This window comes from Carassius auratus, chromosome 2, assembly GCF_003368295.1.
Source record: "Carassius auratus strain Wakin chromosome 2, ASM336829v1, whole genome shotgun sequence".
Classification (NCBI taxonomy): Eukaryota; Metazoa; Chordata; class Actinopteri; order Cypriniformes; family Cyprinidae; genus Carassius; species Carassius auratus.
In genome coordinates this window covers 6,731,377-6,759,121 of record NC_039244.1, presented here as the reverse complement: position 1 = coordinate 6,759,121, position 27,745 = coordinate 6,731,377, and the positions used below count along the sequence as shown (strand labels likewise).

The window sequence follows — 27,745 nt, the reverse complement described above, 5'->3', positions numbered from 1 at the left end:
GGCCTGTTATCTGTATTTTAAAATACAACACATTATTTTTCTATTTTTAATTAAGACAAATTCTAATAATAAATTACATAATTTATTTAAATTATCTTGTGATTACAACCAAAGAATTCAATTACACACATAGATCATATAAACATAAAATGCAGAAGCAAATTTTAAATTTTACCTATTTCTACAAAATTATAATAATGCTAATAATAAAATAAAAATAAAATAAAATTAAAGGCTACAGACATGTACTATAAAATTTCTCATAATTAGGCAGGTTTAAATATTTAAAATGGCAAAGGTCTAACTGAGCAAATAAGAAGGTTATTAATTACACTGAATAATTCTTCAGACCTTATATAAAATCAAATATCTGAAGGCAAACATTTTCTAAATTTAGCTTTTTATTGAACAAGCAAAGCAGCATATTTACACAAATGTATCTGCATTGTACAAATGTTTCATCTGGGCATCCCAGTCACTTGCTAACAAATCCTAAAGTGCATTTCACAAGGCCAAACTCTTCACATTCATTATTCATTTTAGAATTTAATGGTTAAATGCAGGTTTGCCATTACTCTTCTAACTCCTTCTGCTATTAGATACTTCTCAACTGATTTTATTTTGCATAAATCTCTAACTTTTGTTTATATAAATGATTTATGGAACAGAGTAGTGCATATTGAACGTTATACACTTTACACATTTAAAAACTGGATTATGAATGTAGTAACACAGTCTGTGCGCTGTGAGAGAAAATTCAGCTTACACACAATTCTATACCACCAATGGTGATAGAAAACATCTGGTTCAGAAGAAATGGAACATTTCAAATCAAACATTTTCCAAAAGAAGCGTTTACAATTGAAACGCTCAAAAGTTTAACACTGCTTTGGTGTACATGCATTAGTCAACACCTTAGCATATTAGTCATACAGATTTTTGAGCCTAGTTAGGGAAAATGCTGTTGATTATCAGCGGTATGACCTGATGTTGCTTCATACAGTGTAGCACTACAAATGTGCTCAGAATCCACTCTAACATAGAGCACGAACACAGTAACCATGAGTGCAGCAAGCCACACCACTGTCAAAGTCAACACAGAAAGATAAGGTAAAAAAAAAAACATTGACAGGGGTACATTGATGTACAATGTACCCCTTAAGAACTGTATAAAAGTCCCACTAGAGATGTCGCTTTTATGGACCGCAATATATTTTTGCTTACACTAACAGAGGGACTGCTGACTACTGAAATTAAATTAAATGAAATGGGCAATGAGATGAAAACCCCTCCAACTACAGCTTCTGCAGATGCCATAAAGGTCTGCCATACATGATGAGACCTGAAAAGTGCACTTGTAGTCCATAAAGAGAATGTCATCGAGAAACAGTCACATACTTGCGAGTGTTCAGGAGCATTTGACTCTTTTTTTTAAGGCTTTCAACCGAGAGTGATCGAGTGCAGAGAAATTTGGCAGAGTGTCAAACTTTGGAATTAAGGAAGATGTGAAGAAGAATGGAAAAATACAGGAATACTGTAACCTCTGGAAAGAATGCAAAATGAAACAGTTCAAACTTGAAAGAAATGGCCAGTATTTGTAATAAGTCAAACAATAAACTTTATGTCATGATTTGCTCACCCTCGTCTGATTTCACTCAACGTTTTTACGACCTCCATACTGTTCTTTTTTTTTTTTCATGGAACACAATGAATAATTCAATGTTTTGGTGAAGGTGAATGTTTTTTTCAGTAAATAGTGATTAATGGGATCATCCACTGACCCTCTTGTCATTTCAAACCTGGATGAATTTCCTTTCTCTTTGGAACACAAAAGTTGATATTGAAAGAAAAATATAATTTCTTGGACCCCACTGGCTTTCAATGTATGGACAAAATCTTCTGTTGTGTTCTGCAGAAGACAAAGTCATACAGGTTTGGAATGATTTTCCTTTTGGTAAACCATCCCTTTGAAATAATAGTATTATCCTGCAAAAAGTTATTATATGGCTTCAGAAGTCTTCTAAAGTAGAGCACAAGTTGATTGGACCAATTTTGTGATCTTATGGTTTGTTTTTGGAGCTTGATAATCATCAATATGAACTGTAAATGTACATAAAAGAGCAAGCATGAAGGTTGATCAAAAGTTTTCCTTTTGTGTTTCATGGAACAAATATCAACATAATAGTTTAGAATAAAATGGGGATCAGCAAAAAATGACAGAATTTTCACTATTCGTTTTAACACTTGAGCTTTAACACTTACACCCTGGAAGCAGGAGAACAAATAAACGGTTTAAAACGTCCTCAGTAAACTGAGGAATCAACAGTCCAGGAAAAGGTATTCCCTTTAGAATGTAGCTTCTTACAGTGGAAACAAACGTTCAATATAGAGTTGTCACTTTGGCTGAAAAGAGAACTGTGAAATAGTGTCTTCATTCCAATATCTGGAGATGATAGTGGACGTTGGCGATGTGCATAGGGGGTTTCTGGGGTAAGAAGATCAGGAGAGAAGGAGGACTCCCCTGATGGGGGCTGTCGCTAGGAGTTTTGCAGAAGGCGTCTATAATGGGGCATGACTTCATGCTCTGGGAGATGTAGGTTGAACTCTAGAGCCACCAGAACAGGGAACTCAAAGGCGATCAGCTCTCGGCGGTTCACCCTAAACCTCTCCTCCAGTTTCTAAAAGGAAAGAGATCAGAGTTCTTGTTATATAACAGCAATCGAAGGAAATCATTACACATCGCAGAAACATCCAAAAAATACAGAGTAATGAGACTTAAAGAATGCTAATATTTGTTACATTAGGCGTGTTCACATTACAAATTTGCACAAATTTTTTTAGCAATATTTTATAAATGTCGACAAAAAAAGTATTGCGAAATGATGGTGTTTCCATTAACTGATGTTATGCGACTGAAACATAATCTTTTCCTCTCACGATAAGTCATGGTAACTGCACTACAGTAGTCATTATATTTAATCGAAGGAGGCATATGCGTGTATCTTGAAAGAAGCAGCACGGAGAGCAGCTTCTGGGACATGCTGTGGTGCAACTGGTAACACAAGCATTAAAGAGTAACTAAACCCTAAACCAACTTTTGTTTTTGTTAATGATCTGTAAGAATGGGGCTTTATTAGTGCTGTTCATTGATTCGAGTAACTTTTTTGACATTTGAGTATAAAGTGTTTTAATTCTACAATATATGGTGTAAAAACATCTGAGTGCTGCCCTCTTCAGGTTGAACGGTGGCTACTGCAGTTGATTTTTCCTATTGGATGTTTGCGGTGGTACGTGAAGTAAGCAGTTTCCAGCTCACCACGCCCTTGGTACGAGCTACCTCGCCCTTGGCAGTATAAAACCATCTTGTTACGTCAAAATCACTGCAGTGAGTCGGGAGTTGGAATTGCGAGTATTGAAAACGATCAGGATAGAGTATTTTAGCATCTATTTAGCACAGCATTTATATAGTTATCTGGATTATTTTGTGTAGCCAATGTAGTTCATTAGCATAGTTTTTAGTGTAACGTTAGTATTGTTAGAAGCATAGTTAATTAGTAGCATAGTATTGCATCAGTTTGGATAGCTTCAAGTTAGCGTAGATTTATTTACAGTGGTCAGGATGGTACGTAGGTGTAGTGCTGCTGGTTGCAACAGCACTGCTGGACTGCATAGTTTTCCAGCAGACTTGAAAGTTAGGCACATATGGTTGCATGCACTTGGCCTGGAAGACCGCGAGTTCCCGCCTAGAGCTGGAGTGTGCAAACTGCATTTTACATGGGATTGCTTCTCCATCGCGATGGAGGTGGAAATGGGCTTCTCCACAAAGCTTGCGCTGCAAAAGTGATGCAGTGCCGATCGCGATGTGGGAGTTAAGACTGCAGTTTGAGCCAGCGGCTCGAATTGATATGGCTCAGGCCCTTGCCCGGTCTCCATAGACACCTCAGCATCCTCCACTTCAGGTGAAGGTGGGCGAGAAAAGTCCTCTACTTCAAATGAACGCTTTGTTGCAAAGCTACTTGTGTCACTACAGTCACTCTCCACTTAAGAGACTCTGACAGCAGCTGTCAATCAATCCGTCACTGCGGGTCTCAAGTGAAGTGTTTCTTGGAGGTTATAGTACACTGAGGAATGATGATATGACTTTTTACGTACGCGTGACCTGTTAATGCGGAAAAAACTTTCCATTGCAATTTTGCGAATTGTTCCTTTTTTGCATTGCATGAAAAACCACCTCAAGCAAGCGATATATAGGTGTTTTTGCTAAATTTACGCATTTCCTTCAGGTGTATTTTCAATTCGCAATTTCAATTCACGCAATTTAAAGGGTAATAGAAACACAACTATTGTCTATTTTCATTCCCAGATGTGTCATTTTAGCTACGTTTGTTATTCAGAGACAGCTGAGTAAATAACATCTATTTAGTAGCTGTGGTTGCAAGCCCACACTTTGGGATCTTCAAGCAAGGAGTGTGTCAGTGTGCAAAGATAATCTCACATCAATCAGAAGCTTGACTTCATGTTTCTTTAGGTCTCCTCCGATCTTGGCCGCGAGGAGGACGCAGGCACCCGCACAGAGTTTGCGGTTCTGTTTGTTGAGTTTACCCTGGAGCACCAGCTTCTCAAAGTAAACGAAGGCCATGGCTACCGTGGACTCCTCATAGCCGCACTCCTCCTGAGCTAGTTTACGGATCTCTCTCTTCAGGCTAGAACACAATACATAAGGCAACATACATCAGTACTCAAGTTATTTTTAAAAGCCTTGTCACAAGTACTTCTACAAAAGGGCAGTGAATAAATCAAAAACAATTAGCTGAAACTCTTGACATCACTCAGTTCATTCTACACTTTCTGCTTAGTGGCCCATAAGAAATCAAGAGCTGGTTTATAAAAACAACAACCTGCTTTGTTTTTCTGGCAACAACTCTTGGTCTTCACACTTGCAGTATGTGAAAAACTTGGCCATGTTTGGTTTGATTCCAAATTACAACCAATCTTAACTCTGAAAATTATTACAACCTGTAGGATTAAATCCTGATTGAATGTCAGGAAACAACATTTGGTTGTTTCAGATATTGTAGTACAATTAAGACATTATTTGACAGGTTTATTAAACACATTAAAAAACGGATAAATATTTTATTGATGACTATAAATATTATTAACTTCCTAACTTTTTGCATTTCCAGATATAATATTGTCATGAAAAAATATATATATGAAATTAATTTGTGTGAAAAACATGTTTCTCATTAAATGGCTCTTCACAACAGCCATCTCAAAACAATATGTCACAATAATATTATCTAGATAAAAAAAAAAAAAAAACTGCTGTTGTGATGCAAGGGTTTTGTGTACATCACTGCCAAATTTTAATACTTGGCGTTAAATGTTAGCATGTAGACTGCTTTACCAACATAAAACAATCATAAGAGGTACCAGATACCAACATCCTTACCTTCTGATCTTGCTCAGTGTTAGACGAATATGAGGAAACTTCTCCTTAAAAGTCTCATTCATGCCTTTCTTGAGATCAGAGGGTTTGACATACTCGATGACTGTGGTCTGGAATAAAGAGTAAATATTCATTGAGACATACATATGAGTACACACATATCACACGGTTTTCCAATGGGTCACTCAAACATTTGCCAAGGTTACAAAGCATGGGAAATGTATTCTGTTCTGGGAACGGTTTGCAGATTTCCATGCTCAATCATGCTTCTAAAGTTACACTTTAATTCTTATAATAATCATAACTTCCAATTTTTCAAATACAATCATGGAATAAAAATAATGAATGTTCACTGTTGCATGCATATACTGTATGAGATAATGATACAAATGTTCGGGGCTTCTTTTATCCAGAAATAATATGCATGGGAACTGCGAGGAAATTCCTTTATACATTCTTGCTGGTAACTTTCCTTCAAAAAACACAATAGCGATTGTTACAAGCATTAAATAACCAACAGAAGGAAGAGGAAGGCCGTCTCCTGAACCGAGTTTTTGAGTTCAAATCCCTGTCTACTACACAATGCAAAAACATAAACAGAGCTGAATAGGAAATTAACATAGTGTTCTGTTTTGTAAGCATGTAAAATCACTTTCAAACGCTAGCTTCTATTTGAAATTACAGTAATACAGTAATTACAGTTGCCATAAACATAAAAGAGAGGATACATAACAAATAAATAATAAATGATGAAGACATACAAAGGCATAGTGTTTCTTCCAGTGTTTGGAAGTAAGACAAGCATTTTTCAAGGTCACAAGTCTGGTATTGCTGCTACACAATGTTCGTTACTAATTAACTGACATCTAGGGATCTAAGTTCACCCTGTAAATGTGCCTGTAACAGTGAACAATTAGGGTCAAATCACTGAGTGACAAGTAGCATGACCTGTCTTTTTTTTTAAAACATACTCCACGGAAAATGAAGATCTCATAAAATAACTTTATATCTCAATTATTTCTTAAAGTCTCTTTCTTCTCAAATGTTTTTCTCTTGAGAAAAAGTCTAGTTTCAGATAAGATCTCAGCTGTCTCAAACTGTGCTCAGATCTGTTAAGATACAGAATGCCGCGATTAAAAGTCAGCTATCCCAAAATAAACGTACTATTTACACCAAATTCACATTAAAATACCATCTTTTCTCAGCTATGTTATCTATATTCATCTAGTATTTCTATACTCTTAATTTATATCAACATTTGTTTCTATTTATCATGTATCCTGATTAGAAAAATCTGAAATAAAGAAGTTAAATAAAAATAATTGTAAATCTATATAAAAAAATTATATATATATATATACATATATATATATATAAACCCTATATATAACCCTTGAAGGTAACTAGGACCTCTTCCATTCTTCTCTTGTCAAGGGGAGTGCTAACCTTCTCTCCTTTCATACAACACATACAACTTTCATATATATATATATTTATATATCATCATATTTGGGGATAATCATATTTAAATTATCATATTTAATTGCAACTTTAGAAAACCCTTGTCTTAAGCTATAAAAAGAGCTATTTTCCACTAAATACACACAGATTTGAAACAATTTTCACCTGTGAATCAGTCAAGACTGGCATTGTGCTACGTGATAACTCACCATGTATGAAGGAAAGATAAGCACTCTTTTGTGCTTTCCACATGGCCATTGCGGGTCATCCAAAAGATTTGGGTCGTACTCCCTGAAATCTCCCACTTCATTCCCTATGAGAAAAGAGAGGGCGAGAGAGGACAAATAAACAAATTTTATGTCATGAGATCACGTAGTACTCAAAACAAATACACTACTTAATAAATATGTAGTTCTACATTTAGAACAACATTATGTAACAATTGTATGATAAGCATTTTGTATCAAGAAGTTTATGACCTTGCTCAAGGCAGCTTAATAAAAAGCACATTATTAAACAGAGGTCTTACCAAAATGCTCATTAAAACCAAACAAACGGCCCCTTGTCGGGACATATTAGGGAGATTGAGGGAAAATGAAAGAGCCATGACAAGCTATTGGCACACGCACCGGTATCAAGGCTACTCTGGTTACTGTTGGCACGTGCCAGGCTGAGGCTGCGGTGGCTTGCATTGCGAGACTGAGAGAAAGACGACGTGGAGTCGATGGTGTTTCGACGACCCAGGACATTGGTTGGATACAGGAACTGTGTGTATGACACGGTCTATGAGGAGATTTACAGAAACTGTAGTCAAATACTCATCAAGGTTAAAGATGGTCATAAAATGCATGTACATGCATGAGAAAAGAAGGTGAAAACAGAGATTGTACAGACATTGTAATAAAAAAGTTAAATATCTGTAATCAACAACACTAAAAACTAAATTATTTTTACTCTCACCTTGCCATCTGCACCCAGTTCAACACCCTCCAGGCCGATCACCATCTCCTTGGCACTCACGCCACCCGAGGGGTGTCGCTGGCGTCCGCTTTCTGCCTTCACATCCCTGCTGGGGCAAGAGCACATCTCAGAGCCCCTCCATGGACAGCAGTCTGCAGTGGCAAACATGCTTCACCTGCTGCTACACCATTTGACACAATAACCTGCTGTGCTCACTGCTTGGCTATACATTATTTTTAATTCAGCTTCAGAAGCATTTAAAACTGCATGTAACATTTTAAATGTTTGGTTTTAAGAGGAAGAAAATGGGTTTTATTGGTGTTGTTTTTAAACCAAATCGTATACACAACAATGTTTATACACTAAAATTATAATTTAATTAAGTGCATCATAAAATCAAACTGGTACAACAACAAAGAAATGGGGTAAAAAATGAATTGCAATATTATTGTCTCATGCCCTAAGACTCAAGGTGAATGGATGGATGGATGGCTAATATAGCATATATAGGTTATTTCCAGGGTCCAGGAATAATCAAATAAACTAATTCTCACATGACTGGAGGAATTCAGGGAATTCTTTAAGGTAAGGTAAGATGCTGTTTTTAAGATTGCATCACAGCTGTGTTAAATTTCAAACCATTATGTTCCATTCAAGACATGTGGGTTATTATTATTATATTAAATTAAATTACGAAAACTTTACAATTAAAATGAAATCAGAAAATAAAATCTAATTTAAAAAAAATTAACAAAAACCATTTAAAAATCAATTAAACTGTACTAAAATAACCCTGGTTACTTTATTATTTATGGAACTTTATTATTTAACACTATTTAGCCTTCTGTTATCTTCACATAGCTCAAAAATAAGGGCCTCAAAAAACAAACAAGTGTCTATAAAGCTGTTAATAGCACCCATAAGTCACAGTTATGTTAAAGAAAAAAAAGTGTTTTAGTCATTTAACAAATCAACAAGTTTTGCTCGTTGCTGCAACTTATTTATCTAAAGTAATTCTACTATCATCATGATTTGTTTGCAGTATTCTAAAGGATTTAAGGATTATTTGATGATATGTGACGATATGAAGCAGAAGAACAAACAATATTATCTAGAGCATCTGTACATAATGTTGACATTTTGTCAGTGCATAAAGGATTAGGAGAAACAAAACACAAAATTAAACACTGACGTGAAAGACCAACTTGCCAGGCACGGTGGCCACTTTAATTTGGAACCATGTAAACCTCAAAAATAATAATAATAAAAAGCATAGCTAAAATATTCATGTGCAGACTTAGAAGCAGAGTCTTATTAGTAGGTAACAGACAGAACTTCACATTAGCACAGAGTATTTGTGAGATGTTTAGCGATGCATCAATAATCTCAGATCCCCTGAGGATAGACAGCAGTTGTAGGTAATAAGCGCAGGAGCCTTTCAAACAGCTTGGTGAATGGAAAAGCATTAGGCAAGAACTAACAAGAACAGGTGCCCTTGGGAGTTTCGATATAAATATTTAAAAACAAAACCTGATTTTCAGGAGGAGTCCATGGCAACTCCTAGGTCCATTGTGGATGAGACACATTCTCTTCTGTCCCATAGCTAATTATCAGTTAACAAGACTCATTCCTTCAGTCTGCTGACATAAAACTTGTGTATGTTTTAGTTTTTTAGCACTCGATCTGGAATACACATGCATCTAACACTCCTCGGCCACTGGTGGTGCTGATGCAAGCAGAACATGTCCATAAAATTGGCACTATATCCAGGACAACCCCACTTAGATTGTTCTGTCAATTCTGTGCACTTTATTTCCAATCAGCCAAGCCAAAACATCAATGGAATAAATCATGCTGAATATTGCCATGGGCTATTCATCATACTGAATGCATAACTAACCAGCCTCAGTTATATAATACCATATACAAGGGGGTCCAAATGTTGGAGACCGCATTGAAAACAAAGAAGCATTCAGCATTTCAAGGTCAAATTTAATCAATCAATTAAGCAAATCTGCCTACATTCTGATCAAAAACTAATTTAATACATTCATATTAAATTAGAATACTGCAAACTACCATATTTTTCGGATTATAAATCGCACCTGAGTATAAGTCGCATCAGTCCAAAAATACGTCCTGACAAGGAAAAAACATATATAAGTCGCACTGGACTATAAGTTGCATTTATTTAGAACCGAGAACCGAGAGAAAACATTACCGTCTACAGCCGCGAGAGGGCGCTCTATGTTTTTAGTGTAGACTACAGGAGCACTGAGCAGCATAGAGCGCCCTCTCGTGGTTGTAGACGGTAATGTTTTCTCTTGGTTCATGTCAAATTAATTTTGATAAATAAGTCACATCTGACTATAAGTCACAGGACCAGCCAAACTATGAAAAAAAGTGTGACTTATAGTCCGGAAAATACGGTAATGCATTTTCACTTGGGATCTAAAACTTTTGGACTCCACTGAATTGATCCATATACCATAATACAGAGAGGCTTTTATCTATACAAGGATTTTATCAACTTTCCAAAGTACCTCAATAAATGCAAGTGTAGCCATAAAAAGGACGTTTGAATGGAATGCCCTTTGTCCAGTTAATCACAATTTGTATCACAAATTATTTGCATGCTGTTTCTGTTAAAGCATTAATATTATTATTATTATTTTTGTGTGTGTAGTGAATATAATTGTGAAAAGAAAACATTACGCAGTAATTCATTATTAATAAAAATATATGGATGCAGATACAGCAGGACTCAAGGTCTACATATTCCCCAATGGAGCCAAATCCCAGATAGTAACAAATCCAATGATGCAGACTCCCTCAAGTTACTATCATTAAAAACAAGCCAACGACCCAAGCGTTTCCACTCATATGCTCCGTAAACAGAAATTTAAGTCAGCCTCAATTTTAAACTTTAAAGCTAAATTGGAATCACTAAATGGAAGTAGCTGTTTTCTTACAAGTTTCTGTCTTAAATTAACACCATTAGCTGAGCTGTGGTTCTCCAATATATTTAAACAAACATACAATTGTAGCTCTCACTACAGACCTACAAATGGCTTATTTACAGCTGTCTCTGCATTTTAACTGTGACAGGAGAAACCATTTTATATATTACAGAAATAAATTGCAAGCTTCAGCCTTAAACAATGGGAAAGCAGGCAATGCCAATGCACAGGTAAGAAAAATGTCCCATTAGAAGTTAGATATCAAGGTAGATGAAAAGTTTGTTAAATATATATTTAAAAAAATAGCGGTACAGCTGCAGATCCAGGATAATAAAAAAACCTGTTCTAAAAAAAAAACTGTACAGTCAAGTGTGAGGTCTATATAAAGCATGCTCAAGCTTGTTGGTCAGTCTTAGTGAATTGAAATTACAATTAACAGAAAAATCTGGACAGCTATGCATGATACAAAACTTTTACAAATGATCTGTGCACAGGGTCTAAAAACTAGTGAATAATCAAGGTCTCTTTGATAAAACATTCAAATAATAGATTTAAACTTACTTTAAGACACTAAATGTGTATTTTTGGACCCATTCCTATTCCGTATGGCCAGGAAAAATATTATAATAAAATGAAATGGGAGGATGGGAAAAGTGATGGGATAAAAAGGAGGATGATGAAGAGAACGTTTACATGCTGAAGAATACATACCCTGTTTGGCTACAATCTCGATAGGGCAGGACAGAAAAAACACTATAGAAGGATCTTCTGCCACTGATAAGGACTATCCTATAAAGACAAAATGATACATAAACTAATTGAAGTGAACTCTGTCAATATAGAGGTCAGGACCACAGGCAAAGATGAAGAGATACACAGTAAATAACTTAGATGAAAAAGTAGGCCTATGTCATAAATATATATATAAATATAATGTGGGAATGTATCTGAAAGAATAGAAGCAGAAATAAAAAAAGAAAGGCAAATTGCCTGTAAAAACAATCTTTGAAGTAAATTCAAAACTGACTGAGACCACTGAGAAGCGACCATGTTTATAAACAAAGGATTTAAGAATGAAATATTCTGCCAAGGCTTTTCAAGTCCTATTTTCTTCAGAAGTTCATGGACAGCTAATAACTGATCTAAAGCACAAAATAAACAAAATGTTGGATCAAAGTACAGCCCCCCAAAAAACATTTTTTTTCTCCTTTCTGGCACATCAAACACTGCAGTTAGCTTTACAAAACAAAGGTCAGCGATTTCATTGGAAGACTGCAAATGTGTGTATTTTATGGATTTTCTCAAAAGCCTAAAGGAAAAACAATTCTTGTTTTCTAACACACTCATTCCCATTCAGATAAAAGACAGCATCTGGCAAGCAATCTATAATCAATTATATTTATACAAATATACAAAAAAAAAACAACAACACTAATAACATGCCTCAAATGTTTGGGTTTCAGGGAGTGTCTGCTCTGTCTCCTACTATCAATTTAAAAGACTAGAGGGTCATTTAGGTATAAAAATATCCCAAACACACACTGATGAACATCTGCATGAAAGTAACAAAAAACATATTGGCCTTTTCCAGTTTCTACAACCTCAACTGGCCATGTTTTTAAAACGAAATGAAAAGAAAATGTATGACATATTCAAATGTCATGACCTTATAGTACTGGAAGAAATATGGTGGTTGTTATATTCACATTTATACTGGAAATATTCCATCGAAAAGGGAAATCATTTTGCAAATTTAATTTCAAAAGTTATAAATAAATACATTAATTAATTAAAAAAGTAAATACCTGAAAAGCAGGAAAATCTATAATCAATTCAGGAGAACTACTGGAATAAATTCAGGGGGAGTCTTTTGCAGAAACACTTGACGTGTGGGTGCTGTTCTCTACAGGATTTCTGTGTGTGGGCTGTTGGGTAGATGTGAGCATACCTTCCATTGCGCATATCATGTTGTCTTAGGTTTTTGATGAAGTGGACCTTCTTGAAACTCTTTGGTCGGGGTGAACCAGATAAAGTTCGGCATCTAAATGAAGCAAAGCAGAGTCAACACTGTTCATTTAAAAAACAATACTGATATTCTATTGATAATATATACACCCTATATGGCGAATATCTGCTAAATGTAAAACTCTATGACTAGAAAGCATGAAGAAACTAAGATATTCTATAAATTTCACTGTAAAAAATGTCAAGCTGTAAATTTGCTTTGAAACAATGTGTATTGTGAAAAGAGCTGTCAAAAAATAATTTAACTTGACTTCTGACTTCATGTGTTTTTCTTACACTTGCGGTTGTTCTACTCTCTTAAAAAAAAGTCTTTAGTACTTCTAATAAGCCAGAATATGTCTGAAGAGACCAGTCTTGTTAAAGAGTAAAAGAAATAGGTGCGAAATCATACCGAACATCCCTAAAATTACTTATAATTAGGGATGCACAATAAATATCGGCCAATATTTAATGCTTATCTTGTCAGTAAAGGTGGTTCTGTAATCAGCGGTAAATCTCTACACGTGCGTGATTTCACTTGATGTTGAGATGTTGTTTACTGACAAGTTGCCAAAACATGCGCAAAATATGATCGTGGCTTGGTGCAGCTCGTTAGTGAATAACGGCTCTATGCTCCTCCACATGTAGTCACACATGTAGAGATTTACAGCTGATTACAGAACCAGCAATTCTGTAAAGATGCACATTAAATATCGGCTGATATTTATTGTGGATCCCTACTTTTAATAAATCACTTTTAAAGTAAAAAAGTTTACACAATGTTATCTGAATGAACAATTAGATGGGCTACCTAAGCAATCATTTATCACAATCTGTCAGAATCACCCATGTACGAAGTAACGCCTCTGGCCATTGAAAAGTTTCTGCAGAGAACAATTATGGTTCTACTGGTAATACCTGCGTAGAGGGGCGTTCTCCTCAATATCCTCCAGAGTCTCCAGTGAGGAACGCTGGGATATTAGTCTTCGCCTGCAAATGAACAATAAGGTAAGATGTTGTGATGCTCCATTTATTAAAATTACAGTCGTAAACTTTTAGTAAATTCACATTTGTTTTATTCCTCGAATACCATAAATGTGTGCAAATTTAGCTACTTGTAAGGGAATGAGAAATGGGAATGTTGCAACCAAGACTGTATGTCAGTCTGAATGGCAGTTTTACATGTGCCATGATCAGCACACTTACTCAATTAATCAGTTTGCTAGTTTTTTTTTTTTTTTTTTTTTTTTTTTTTTTTTTACCACACAATAGGCTTATGTACAAAAATAGCAACTGCAGCATTTCGCACACCATCAATTGTGTCAAACATGTAAGCAACTTATGATTTAGTACATTACCAAACAAAGCTTGAATTAGCGCACAACATTGTGAGCTTTAAAGAATTATTTTAAATTCAGGTTAAAGTTTCACATCAATACCAAACCTGTTGCAGCACAAGTGTTTGACTTTGTTATTTTCCTGATGTACTATTATATCACACACAGAATGTTCCAGAAACAAGCCTCTGTAAGAGGATAAGTCACGGCTCAGATACACTTTCGCATAACACATTCCTTCTCACAAACTGAGGTAATGTCGAACATCTATTAGATTGTTCATAAGGTACCAAACACCAGGAAGATTGAGAAAAAGCCTCATTAAGTAACACTTGTTTCTATTTCAAGACATTATCATAAGATGGTTTTCCTCTATGTTCACACATTCTAAGCTCAAGTTCTTCATATATGCTTTTAAAGAGCAGAGAGCAGCACTGAAAAGCAGGTCAAGCATGGCCTTGTTACAAAGACCTGAATGCTTGTGTTCCTGCCAAATAAACTCTGAAATCAGACCAATAACAGACACCTGATAAGAGTGTGACCACTGCAAATATACACTGTCTGTAGTGTTCATTCAAGCTCATTCTTCTTTCAATTTAAGTCAAGTAACTATTATTTATATAGCCCTATATACAATACAGGTTGTTTCACACAGTTTTACAATGATAAGTTCATTATTAATTCAGTTCAATTCAGTAATTTTGTCCATCAATTATGGAATGAGTTTAATTAATCTATAAAGCAGCTCTGGATAAAACTGGATGGTGTCATCATGAAGCTGAGTTCAGTTCTCATCCAATAGTGTCCGTGCAGTCAAGTCACAAAAATACTGCATACTGCCAAAGTGATAGTGGTTAAGTGGTTTGTTCATACATCAATAATAACAGACTCATGCATGCCTAATGTACAACTCTTGTGTCATTGTCTTTACTTTGATTACAATCATAATCCATCATAACTACTACCACTAGCGAGACCCTGGTTTTCTTTATAAAAGCGATGTAGTTTGCGTATAATATGCTCATGCATCAGTTGGGTGATTTGAGCTGCCGTTCAGATCGCATTTCACACAGAACAATCAGAAACAGCTTGGGCTGCTCCGAAATAATTACAGAAAATTAGAGAGGTTGAGCTTTGAAGCCAAATACACATCGAAATGAATAATATACTGAAATCTGGACTTGAGTCACTATTCTCTCCGCCATCTCTGATGTAATCGACCAGGTTTTCTTTGCATTAGTGCTGTTATAAACTGACTACCTGAATGTATTCACTTACTGGATCCTTGCACCGGAAACTTTCGATGAGGTTTATCTCTTGCCCAAAAATCTGCTTTTTTTACCTTTTCAAAGTATTTTTCCACTGTAGGGTTAATTTATTGATTGGAAAATGGATTTCAGAGATATAGGGCCTTATTTTAACGATCTAAACACAAAGTGTAAAGCGCACAGCGCAGGTAAACTCAGGGCGTGTCCAAATAAACTTTTGCTATTTTAACGACAGAAAAACGGTTGGTGCGCCCGGGCACATGGTCTAAATTTGTTGTCTCTATTCTATGAGTAATGGGTGTTTTTTGGGCGTAACGTGCAATAAACCAATCAGAGTCTCATCTTCCATTCCCTTTAAGAGCCAGTTGCGCTCGTGCCATGACGGATTTGTTAATTACACGGTGGAATTTGGCAAGCACAAAGACAGAACGAGTCTCCGAGATGAAACGGAGCTGTTCGTGTGCGAGCAAATAGATAGCGTAATTCTGACACATGCGATGACTATCCATTATGACATGAAGGCATATATATATATATATATATATATATATAGTTGCCATCAAAATTACTCAACCCCCTAGAGCAGTGGTTTTCAACCTGTGGTCCGCGGCTGGTATTGCAGGTGGGCCGCCAATTATTTTCTGTTCATTTCCAGTCCATTCTAGGGCTGTGCGATTAAAAGAAAACGTCCTAAAATCACGATTTGAGCGTGCGCATATGCCTAACTCCAGGTTCACACACTGTCTGTGATGCGCCTTTTTTCTGAGCCAATGTTGACGGATCAGAGCGTTCTCACTGCGGTAAAAGGCTAGAAATAAAAACGTGCGAAAATAATTCATGTCTAACACATGAGCACAGAGTGAATTTGTTAGTGAACAGGATGCAGTTTAAGTGAGAGAGACACGTTTTAAGTGTGCACACTCTCTCCTCGCAAAGCAGCGTGTATCTGAGCAAGCACGACCGGTTTTGTGACAGAGCAAAGGAAATCTGCTGCGAACAGAGAGATTCGCACTCGTGCATTATTTTAATGTGCTTTCGCGTTATATTTATGCGCTCTCACTGCTGACCGCATACACATACTGTATACACACTGCAAACACCTGAGGCACCGCTACAATTAATGAGCTCTATGAACAATGCATGGCAAAAAAGAAAAAAAGTCCCTGTATACAGGATTTTTTTTTTTTTTTTTTTTTTTTGCCACAAGTCTATACATTTTTTTACATCTTCACTATAGTGATAATTTTGACTTATGTCTGTTCTAGAGATGTTACAACTTTTTGATAAAGCTCTGATTGGTTTTCTTTTGGAAATATGTTTCAAATTAATCCTGACTGCATTTATGACTGTAAAAGCACAATTGCAAAATTGATCAAAAAAATCGCGATAGTTTTTTTTTTTTGTCCATATCGCACAGCCCTAGTTTATTCAATAAATATAGTTTAAAATCTAGCTTCTGAGTACTAAGTTATTAACCCAACAATAGCGGGGTCAGTTAATTTTTTTGAAGTGGGCCGCGCAAACATATGTGTTTGGTTGTGTGGGCCGCGAGTTGAAAAAGGTTGGGAACCACTGCCCTAGAGACTGCAGTACTTTACAAATACAAGCTTTTCTGAAGATCCAGGATAAAATAAAAATTTTATCTGTAACAGTTCACTGGCATATTAAAAGTGATATTGTCAATATATAATGTAATACTTTTGAGTTATAAGATTTTTTTAATAATACTGCTATGTCATAAATATTCAACCCCTATACAACATTGCTGTTTTTAAATCACTTATTTGCATGGTGGGGAATAAAACAATCTCAAAACACAATTAAGCTTTTAGAAACTCTATTAAAAACAGAATTAGCTTGAGCCGTTACACATACAGTTTGGCCCATGCATGTGTAGAAGTTGAGTAGCAAAAATTTCAACAGAGATCTCACAAAAGCTAAAGAGAATAAATATCGTAGTACTTTAGAAAGGCTAAGGCTATCTGAAGATTTCCAAGACATTGAAAGTTCCTAGAGACACAGCTCTCAGCCTTATTCCTTAGCTTAAAGGAGGTTGTGGAGGAAAAGCACAATATCATAAAATGTTTAATCAGAGCAACTGAGAAAAATCTGCAATGTTAAGCCAAAGACTTGCAAGATGACCCGATGAAAGGAGGAAAACCATTTCAAAGCAGTGTGTAAGAAGTTCACTAGACAAGTATTGCCTTTATTTTGAGACATCTTACAGAATACCACTCTTGATCAAGAAGAACAAAGGACAACATGAACTTGATAAAATTCATTTGTGTGGACCTGTGGAGCTCTGGAGGAATGTTATATGGAGTGATGTGAACAAAATTGAACTTTTTGGACGCATGGATCAGCGGTATGTCTGCTGCAAAAAAAGGCAAAGCTCATAAGCAGAAGAACACCATCTCCATCCTCAAACTTGGAGGTGGATCAGTCCTGTTATGGGGTTTCTTCACTGTAGAAGGAAGTGGAAATCATGACTGTATGAAGGACATCATGGATTCTTGAAAGTGTCAGGCCATTTTGACAAGAATTGTGATGCCTTTGGTGCAAAAACTGAAGCTGATGATCAATGGACTTTCCTGCAGGCCAGTCATACCAAAGTACACATCCAAATCTACTTCTGCTTGGTTCAGGGATCAGTCATAGAATGTTCTTAAGTGGCCTGTTCAGTCTCCAGGCTTAATTCTCATTTCAAATATCTGGTTGAATTTGAAGAAAGCAGTGGCAATGTGAAAACCAAAGATAATCAGTCTGTCTGGAAGCTTTTTCAGGCGATGAATGGGCCAAGACTGTAGTAGAGAGGTGACAGAAGCTTCTAAACACTTAAAGACAGCGTTTATTGGAGATTTTAAAGAATAAAAGATTCTGCACAAAGGGGGTTGAATAGTTTTGAACATGAATGTTTAGAGCCAATTCGAATTTTATCATGATTCATAAATTTTCCATTCTCAGAATCACTCAAAAGTGTATTAACAAACTTTCTCTAATACTTCACTGATGTCTTTGTTAAATTGATTTCATAAAATGTTATCCTCCACAGCAAATTGTCTTGCAAGTCAAGGGGGTTGAATAATTTTGATCGCAACTGTATATATATATATATATATATATATATATATATGCGCATGTATATATATTTAATTAGCTTGCAAAAAAATATTATGTATTGCAATCCTTTAATTTTTAATATTTGGCATGTTTGTGTGCTGCTGTGCATCCCTGTGTTTAATAAGCAGCATGTACGTGCGTTGCGGACCTGCCCATACTAACACGCTCTTTAAATAACAAAGAAAAAACATTGCGGCAGATTTTAGACCAGGTTTGAGTTGGTCTATGGTGCAGTCTATTTTCAGCTCTTTAAAATATCATTGCGCCAGAACACACCTCTTTTTTTGACCAGCACGCCCATGAGCACACAAATGAGCACAAATGCACGTGGCGCTGGACGGGAAAATGCGAACGGCGCTGGACTAAAACTAGCAAACACACTTGTGCTGTGCCTTGCTTCGCATTATGCCGGGTGTATTATAGGGCCCTGAATCTTAAGGTTTTTCTGCTTTCAAACTGCATATAGCTTGTGTAGATAAACTGAATAATTGGCACTAAAAAAGACAAACTTCCATATAGTGCAGGTTAAAGGGACGCATTGCATGGCCCAAAACATACTCTATGTTAATACTAGAATGTGATGCTTCAAGCTATGAAAGCTCAAAGTCACATCTTTCCCGACGACATGGAAGATAAATGTATTAAAGAAAGCAGCAGCTATGAGGTGCATTTTAAATGTAATTTTCTTCTAAAATGGAAAATGGCAAATGCTTCAGTGTGACCAAAACTAAAATAAATTTTCATATTACACTACTGATACTAGTAAAATGTATATACTCATACATACAACAGAGTACATGTTGTATAGTGTTATTGATTAGTGTACAGTGTCTAGTACATAATTTCGGACTAAACTAGTTTTCCTTTTCAGTTTAACTAGTGTCAAGTCAGTAAATAATCAACAAGTTAAGCTACTTATCTAAGTACTTTGCATGTTTTTCTGCTCTTTGTGTTTTTCCATTACAAAAACATCACAAAACTACTTTGTTGAATTTTACTCTTACAGGGATGAATTTCAAAAACATCAGAAGTTCATGACCCCTTTTAAATTATTTTAAGGACATCTCAATTTCAAAAGCTGTCTGATACTTTGATCTAACAGAAGTGAATGAAAAACTGTGTGTTCTGGGTGATTGCGGTTTAAACTACTGGAATGGTAAGAAACACTGGTCATGACCAGACCAAATTAAATTACCTCAGTCAAAACATCAATACACAAGACGTCTAATGTTTATGAAAGGCTTTTCAATGTACAAGGCTATAGCAAAGACTTAATTCTCGTTTTATCTACAGCAGGAATTACAAGAGTCATCCACTAATAGTAAAAGCCAAGAAGTTCTTGCATTGGGCCCTTTCCATGCATAGAGCAGCTTTCTAAACATGAGAGGTTACTAGTTTATGAACTTGAATTGTAAGAGCAGCTAAATCTCACATTATGACATTTTCCACTCTATGTATCCTCATACATGCCCTACTCTATTCCTGCCACATCTGCCTGCCTTTCTCAATCCTTAAAATACCACCTTTCATTGTTTTAAGTAACCGGTGGGATCTAATCCCCTAAAAGTCCTTTGTTCCTGAAAAGTCTCAGGAAAAAAATAGAACACCAAGCCACAGCAGCCTTTTTTTTTTAATCACATCTTGGCAAGAATTTGCCTGGTTGCAATTCCTGCCACATCCAAACCAGGTTTTAAGGTTTGGTTTAAAACCTTCTCCTGGCTTAATTTATTTTTCACTTGAATAGATAAAATGTCAGTGTAATCTCTCAGCAATAGCAGCTAACCACACAATAAAAAGGAAAAGCATAGGGTCTATCCAAAACATGGCTTGTTTCAATGGTTATGGAACATATCCAATAATGAGTCTGAAGGAAATGTCAATGTTTAGTTAAGAATAAATAAGTGCAAAGCTTAAAAATCATATCCCAATATGTGGGAAAAGGATATCCAGGACAATGTACATCATATAAATAATGTTCACGGTTCTTGCCCCAGCTGCTCCCCAGGCGCCACAGCATAAATGGCTGCCCACTGCTCCGGGTGTGCGTTCACAGTGTGTGTGTGTGTTCACTGCTGTGTGTGTGTGCACTTTGGATGGGTTAAATGGCAGTGCACGAATTCCGAGTATGGGTCACCATACTTGGCTGTATGTCAATTCACTTTCACTTTCTTAATGAACAGGACCAAAAAATTATATGAACACGATTAGTTATCCCCTACTTTAAAGTAATCTTTTAAATAATAATAAAAAATGTGCCATGTGCTTTTATTATATTATTTGGTGCCATTTTGCTGTCAAAGTTTAAAATGATGCCTGTCGATTAAGAATAATGACTTAAACCATTTTCTCCAAGCCTTGTAACATAATGTGCTCTGTAACACAGTTACACAAGTTGGGATCAAACTAATTAAAAGTCAATTAGGTCCACATTCAAAACCAAAGGCTACTGAACACTAATCCCCATAATGAAAACTATGTAACACTTATTTTACATAACATAGTGTGATAGTTACTTTTTTCCACGTTAAAATGGAATGCAGCATTATATTATAGATTACAGCTAAACCCATGTAATTTTTATAAACCTCTACTTAGTTGTCTCTGAGACAATTGTGAGGTAAGATTAAAGCAAACACTAGAAAGAAACAGGCTATTTGCACAGATGTAAAGGCTCCCATAAGAATTCAGGAATTATAAAACACTACACTCTTCACATAGTTAGACCTGAGAGGGCTGCAATAAAGCTTTTGTCTGGGCCACCCAATTGATTCAGACTGTAGCTTAACAAAAGGCCCTGAAGAACAGGATCATATAGGGTGTGTTTGCGTAAATGTCAGCACATGAAAGACTACTACAGAACTACTATGCACAGTCTCCCTTCACAGACTGCTCTTGGCAGAGCATCTAAAGGTTTTGATCTTCCTGGTGGAAAGTGGTAGCCTGGTAATACCAGACTCTGCTACTTCACTTTGCTTCGTAGACAGAGTCTGGAATGGCATAATAGAGAAGTGTTTTCTCTCTCGCTAGGGGGCGCTTGTCTGAAAAATCATTGGTTACCCGTAAGCCAATCAGATACGTTTAGTTAGACGTATGTTATGCGCCTGTACAGTCGCATCGAAGCACAGACATCATGCATCAAACTCAAATCTATGATTGAACTTCCACTGTAAACCTGTTGTTAAACACTTGAATGTTCTCCATAACAGAGCGAATTGCATCCCGTCTCGTTTCCCATTTCCGCGGTCGTTTCGGTTTTCGATTTCTCTTGCTGAGTCCCAATTCACATACTATCCGTCCTAAATAGTATGCGAAACTAGAATTAGTACGTCCCAAATCGTAGTATGTTGAAAATAGTATTCCAAAGATACCCGGATGGTCTACTATTTCCGGTTAGAATTCGAAGTGCAGATCAATGCACACTCTAAGTGCTAATATTGCCCACAACCCATTGCGTACGGGAGGGAGGAGCTTTGCGATGGCTTTGTGGTGATGTAAACATGGCAGCCCGGTGCAGCAGCGGAGATGCGCCCTCAGCTTTTAAGTGTAAGAATTCAAATGTTTAACCCTAATTAAAGTTATATTTTATTTTGTTACACACATTGCACATGAACGTCAGAACCAGCCGCCTCACAAACGACCTGCGTTTGGTTCTACGACGACGCAGCCCTGCTTCCTCACTCCTCAACTTGGTAGAAGCACACATAGTAAAATGTATTGTGAAAAAAAACGATGAGAAAAAATGATGGGAATAGTAAATAAAATTTTATTGGACATAAAGAATGAATGAAACGTTAACAGTTGTGGTGTGCGTAACTAGTCAACCACGTTTTCGTTCATGTTGCATGACGTCATCGAAGTATGTCCCAGAGCGTGCATACTCTTTTGCTACACACTCAAAAGCATGTACTTTTCCCTCACAAAAAAAGTACATACTTTTAGGTCGTAGTATAAGTAGGCGAATTGGGACTCAGCATCTAACCTACAATGTAAAACCCGTTTCCAGACCGGTGGCAAACAGAAAGCTCTGACGCTGTATCAGACTGAGTACAGAAGCGAAATGAAATTGAGCGGAAGTAGGAAGTCTGACGTAGTCAGGCTAGGAAAGTGGCAGACCATGCATGAAGAGGGTCTGGGAGAGGAAGTGGAAGTCAGAGGCAGGGAGCGAAGGAAGAAGGGGGTAAGGAAGTCAGGGCAGAAACTGGGCATCCTGCCTTTTTTGTTTTTATCAACTGCCCATTTAGTACGAGTACACTGTTTAAAGCTAAAATATGTAATGTTAAAATACTTTCTTGACTATTAAAAAAAAAATAGATGAAATTGATGGGAAAAAAATAGCAGCTGTATTTGCCAGAACTTCAACTTTAAAAAGAAGTTAGCAACATTTTAGCTTTAACAGTTTGTATTTACAGTTACAATGTATAATCAAAGCTCATCACAATTAGCTTTTCCACAAATTGAAATAATTTAAATAATATAAGTTGCACAGGGTCATGTACAAAAATACAAAACCACTATAATGGCAATACATACGACACTTACTGAATACAATAAACATTGATTTAACAACATAAGTTGCAACATAAAAACCTAATTTAATTAACTGATAAAGACAATAAACCGTAACTTCAGGATTTTCTGCCAAATGTAAATGTTTTCCGCTGTAAATTTTAAAATGACTTTTTTCATTAAAAAAAACTGTACATTTACTTCACTGTAAAACAACCTATTAATTACAGGTTATCATCACATATAAGGGAACATAGCATTTTAGCATAGCATTTTTGTCTACTAAAGGGGTCAAGAATTAAGAAATCAAAATTCCATATAAGAAATCATTGTACTTGTGTCAGAACTCAAAACTTTCTCGTTAGTCAAAAACAGCTTATATTGAAGCCAATCTGCCAAAATGATAGGTTGTGGAATATGCCACTTAAAGGGATAGTTCACCCAAAAAAAAATTATTCTATCATTAATTACCCACCCACATGTGTTCCAAACCCATAAGACCTTCGATTAACTTAGGAACACAAATTAAGATAATTTTAATGGAATCTGAGAGCCCTCTGACCCTCCCATAGACAGCCAGAGTACTACCATGATCAATGTCCAGAAACATAACAAGGACATTGGTAAAGTAATCCATGTAACGTCAGTGATTCAACCGTAATTTTACAAAGCTACGAGAATATTTTTTTGTTACCCAGCGCCATTTTGGAGAATATCCACTGAATGCATATGCTGTTTGCAAGGTGATGCATTGAACCCAAATTATTAGTCTATTTTTGTTTTCTTTGCATACAAAAAGTATTCTCGTAGCTTTGTAAAATCTCGGTTGAACCCGTTGTCACATGGATTACTTACCGATGTGCTTGCTACGTTTCTAGATCTTTATCGTGGTAGTACCCTGTCTGTCTATGGGAGGGTCATAGAGCTCTCGGATGCATCAAAAATATCTTAATTTGTGTTCTGAAGATGAATGGAGGTCTTATGGGCTTGGAACGACATGAGGGAGAGTAATTAATGACAGAATTTTTGGGTGAATTAACCCTTTAATGATGTAATAGCGTTGCTAAATCCCGCCCCCGCAGATGATCATCAATGACTGCTCCAACATCACTGGATTTTCAAAAACCTCAAAGAACAGTGCAAAATAATAATTATAAAAAAGGGCAGTTCATGACCCCTTTAAAAATGAATTTTTGTTTACAGTGGATTTCAGCTATATGTAGGTTGATTCCTGTGTAAACACACTCAAGTAATGAAGTGAGTCTGGCGGTGGGACAACCCATTTAGATCAACCAATGGTAAACAACAAAACCTGTTTAAAAACAATCATTACATGGTAGCTCAAAAATGACACACTTTGCCTTTAAGAACACAGTGTGTGATTTATCAAAATCAGCAACAATACACCAAATATGGCTCACTGACACATGGCAAATCATCTCGAAGTTAAAAGAAAAGGTGTATTTTTTTCTTTCTGACCCATCTCTAAGTCCTTTAGTACCTTGCACAAATAAACCAACAGGACACATAAGAATTACTGTGAAATGAAGCAAGAATTTGGTTTAGTCCAGTGCCTGTTAGTACCACAATGAAAAACAATTACTGTCATGAGAAAACAGTTGTGCATAATATAATTTTTCTGTAATATGTCGTAGGTCCATTTTTGATTCACTCTTTCGTTTACAAAAGAAAACATTGCACAAAAGTGCACCAAAGTGCAATACAGCACAGTATCTATATTCACAAAAACATTCCCTGCTGTCTCTCTGGCTCCAAAACAAAGTAACTGAACAAAGGACACCCAACTTGCATGCACGGTGTCTGTCTCATATTACAGCATGTTCATATGTTCACATTAAAGCACACAAAACAGGTGCATAAGATATGTGTGTGTGATGCATTCTAGAAAGAAAAAGTAAAAGATACTGTAACCCGAACATTCATGACTGCAGATTTGGTTGTGCTTTGCATGCATCTAAAGCAACAGTTAGAACAACAGACACCAGTGCTATGGTTGTTATGCTGAGATTGAATTGTTATGGTTATGTTGGATGGAATTGAAACTAATGTGCCTGGCAGACACTTCAGTGTTGCCACCTGCTCATCTCTGATATGACACAGTTGTCACTATGACCATGCTTAACATATTATCCTGGTACTTCAGAGATACTGGCTGCTGTGTGTTTTCCTTCAGAGGTTACACTTAGAAGATGAATATGCATTGAAGAGTTTTAAGGGCCATATTATTAGATTTTTACATCGTAACAGTTCTGAATATGAGAAAATATTCCTTTAAATGCTGCCAAAGAGGAACGGGATTCATCAAAACCATTAGTGATTAAATAAAGTTGTCTGACATTAAATGTAAAGATATTTAAATTGTAGTTAAAATGATTGGTTAGCACAAACATTAGATGAACTGAGAAATTCACCCATGCAAACTGTGTCATCGGCAGTATTCTCAGGATGCAGGTCACTTAGGATATTAATGAATGATGTACTGTAGAAAAGTCTGAATGGAGTTTATTGATTAGTTTTTTTTTTCAGGGATAGTGTTTAATGTGTCTAATGGGGCCATTAGTTCAATGTCAGATAATCCCCCATTTCAATAAAGTCTAGGTATTCCCTCACTTCACAGCTTCTATAATTGCGATGCATCATGAACATAAACAATATACTGTATCAAACAATTAATCCAAAAACTGACCTATAAGTCCATAAAGACACATAATATAAAGTGGGACCTGTGTACTCTGTCTGAATTGTTAAGTTTAAAAATTGCCATAAGTGTCTTTACATTAGAGTATTAATTTTACAGTGTAAATGCAAACGTTAGTACTACTTTGCTGGTGTACTACTACTTTAAATTATAATTTAACATTATTAAAGAATTGTGTGTAATACAAAAACAGACATGTGCCCCCCAAAACTATTTGGACACTTATGCCATAAAAAACAAGGTAATTCTATTAAATATACAAGTAAATATCAATCCAAATTGCATTTATTTTAAAGAAAGACAGTACTTGTTTATTGTGGTTACTCTGCTATCATGTAAGTGAACTTGGGAAGTGATTTCAAACATCCTCTAAAAATCACCCTGATATTAGTTGGTTAATAGCACTTGATTAAAGTTATGTATAGCCACCATCACCAATGTAATGATACAAGTGTGCTTAGTTTAATAGATTTGTTGGTGTATTTGCATATGCAATAACGTGCATGTTAATAATTCGTGGAGCACCTATATTACTGTGCTGTTATAATTAATGGCCTGACCTCATCTCAATGCATACAGTTACCTGGATCTCTGCAGTTCCAGGGCAGAGTTGGCTATCTGCCCTCCATCTAGACCGCAGTAGTTCTGGCTGGACTGCCTGGCGTAGGACACAGGCAGGACTCCCTGAGTGTACGTCTGAAGTCTCCCTCTCGTAGCCGGTGGCACTGCTGAAAAGGGGGAGCTGAACACGGACTGGAGCACCTGAGAGCCGCACACATCCTCCTCCGCATCCGCTCCGCACGCTGGAGGAGGAGCAACAGCAACAGCAGCAGCAGCGGCGGCCGCCGAGCTGGGACCCGTGATCCCTACCAGTAAACCAGCAGCTCGGACACTGCCGAGAGCCTGACTCGCTGCTGCGGCCAATGCATGCTGGCCCACTGCAGAAACCAGGCTCTGTCTAGTCCTAGGACTATCCTCATCCTCAGTCTGATTCTCCCCGTCATCCTGCACGGGTCGTCCGTCCAGGGAGATGTTGCTGAGGAATGAGAGTGCAGCTTGTCTCCGCCGTGGATCTATTACGCGCTTCCGTGTGTGCTCCAGACTGGAGGGCTTCATCTGCAGCGCGCTCGCCATTACGCGTGGGATAGTGCGTGTTTGTCAACGGAGAGGGTTCATAGTGATGTTTGGATGTGGGTTGAAATTGCTGGTCAAAGAGCCATGGCGTTGGCTTTTAAGTGGCTGCTGTGTTTTACTGTGAGTGTGTGTACAGAAAAGCTGGTCACGTGTGTGCAGTATTGTGGCAGCAGTCTGACCAATGGGAAGTCATAACAATGGGGCCGTGTTCCAAAACTTAGTGAGTCGCCTAACTAGACAGCATCTTTAGCGCTTTTGGAAATGAATTCAAAATTCTAGGCAGCATTTCTAAGAGTGGTTTATTTATTTTAGCCTAACGCCGGGTTCTGAGCACGCCATCGATGCTAAAAATGCCGTGTAACGTTACGTTAGGCGGCACGCTACGGTTTGAAACACAGCCTGCGTGTTTTTACCCTCTGCCTTCGTTTTTGTTCCGCCCTTGGGGCTACATGGACAGGACATAAAAATGTTTAGGTACAGTAGTCTACAAGGTAGCACTAGATATTGATTTCCTTTTAGATATCGTTATTGTGTCTTCAAACATTTGAAAATAAACTTCTTAAGACTTTTAAACATTTAATATGTACGAATTTTATTTGGTTAAATAATATAGGCAAATACCAATAAATAAATAAACTAGTAATATCTTTATTTAAAAAAAAGGCCAAAAGTTACGGACTGCAGCTTTAAGATGGATTGTGTAGTCACTGAACGTGACATGAGTATAAAAACACTGTATGAGTGGTACCTAAACTGAAATGACAAAACTCTACTTGATGGCACAATTTATGACAATAACAACCGTTCACAGACTTACAAGTTGC

At 36.7% G+C, this 27,745-nt stretch overlaps 1 protein-coding gene and 1 non-coding gene across 3 annotated transcripts; both read right to left on the bottom strand.

Annotated features, from left to right (window-relative positions):
• Positions 1-383: 383 nt before the first annotated feature.
• Positions 384-27,358, bottom strand: LOC113114376 (CDK5 and ABL1 enzyme substrate 1-like). 2 transcript variants are annotated; one of them, XM_026281300.1, is made up of 10 exons: positions 26,371-27,356; positions 13,756-13,827; positions 12,782-12,874; positions 11,545-11,622; positions 7,874-7,979; positions 7,543-7,696; positions 7,123-7,226; positions 5,456-5,562; positions 4,496-4,703; positions 384-2,678 (listed from the first exon to the last, which is right to left on the bottom strand). In XM_026281300.1, exons 1-10 carry the CDS (start codon positions 26,919-26,921, stop codon positions 2,538-2,540), a joined length of 1,614 nt encoding a protein of 537 aa, XP_026137085.1. In that variant the 5' UTR covers positions 26,922-27,356; the 3' UTR covers positions 384-2,537. The 2 variants fall into 2 exon arrangements, with proteins under 2 accessions (XP_026137085.1, XP_026137093.1); XM_026281308.1 differs by lacking the exon at positions 11,545-11,622 and having other exon boundaries at positions 26,371-27,358.
• LOC113041297 (U6atac minor spliceosomal RNA) lies at positions 6,790-6,920 on the bottom strand. The gene has a single exon (XR_003275375.1). It is a non-coding gene; the product is annotated as a U6atac minor spliceosomal RNA (small nuclear RNA).
• Positions 27,359-27,745: the final 387 nt, after the last annotated feature.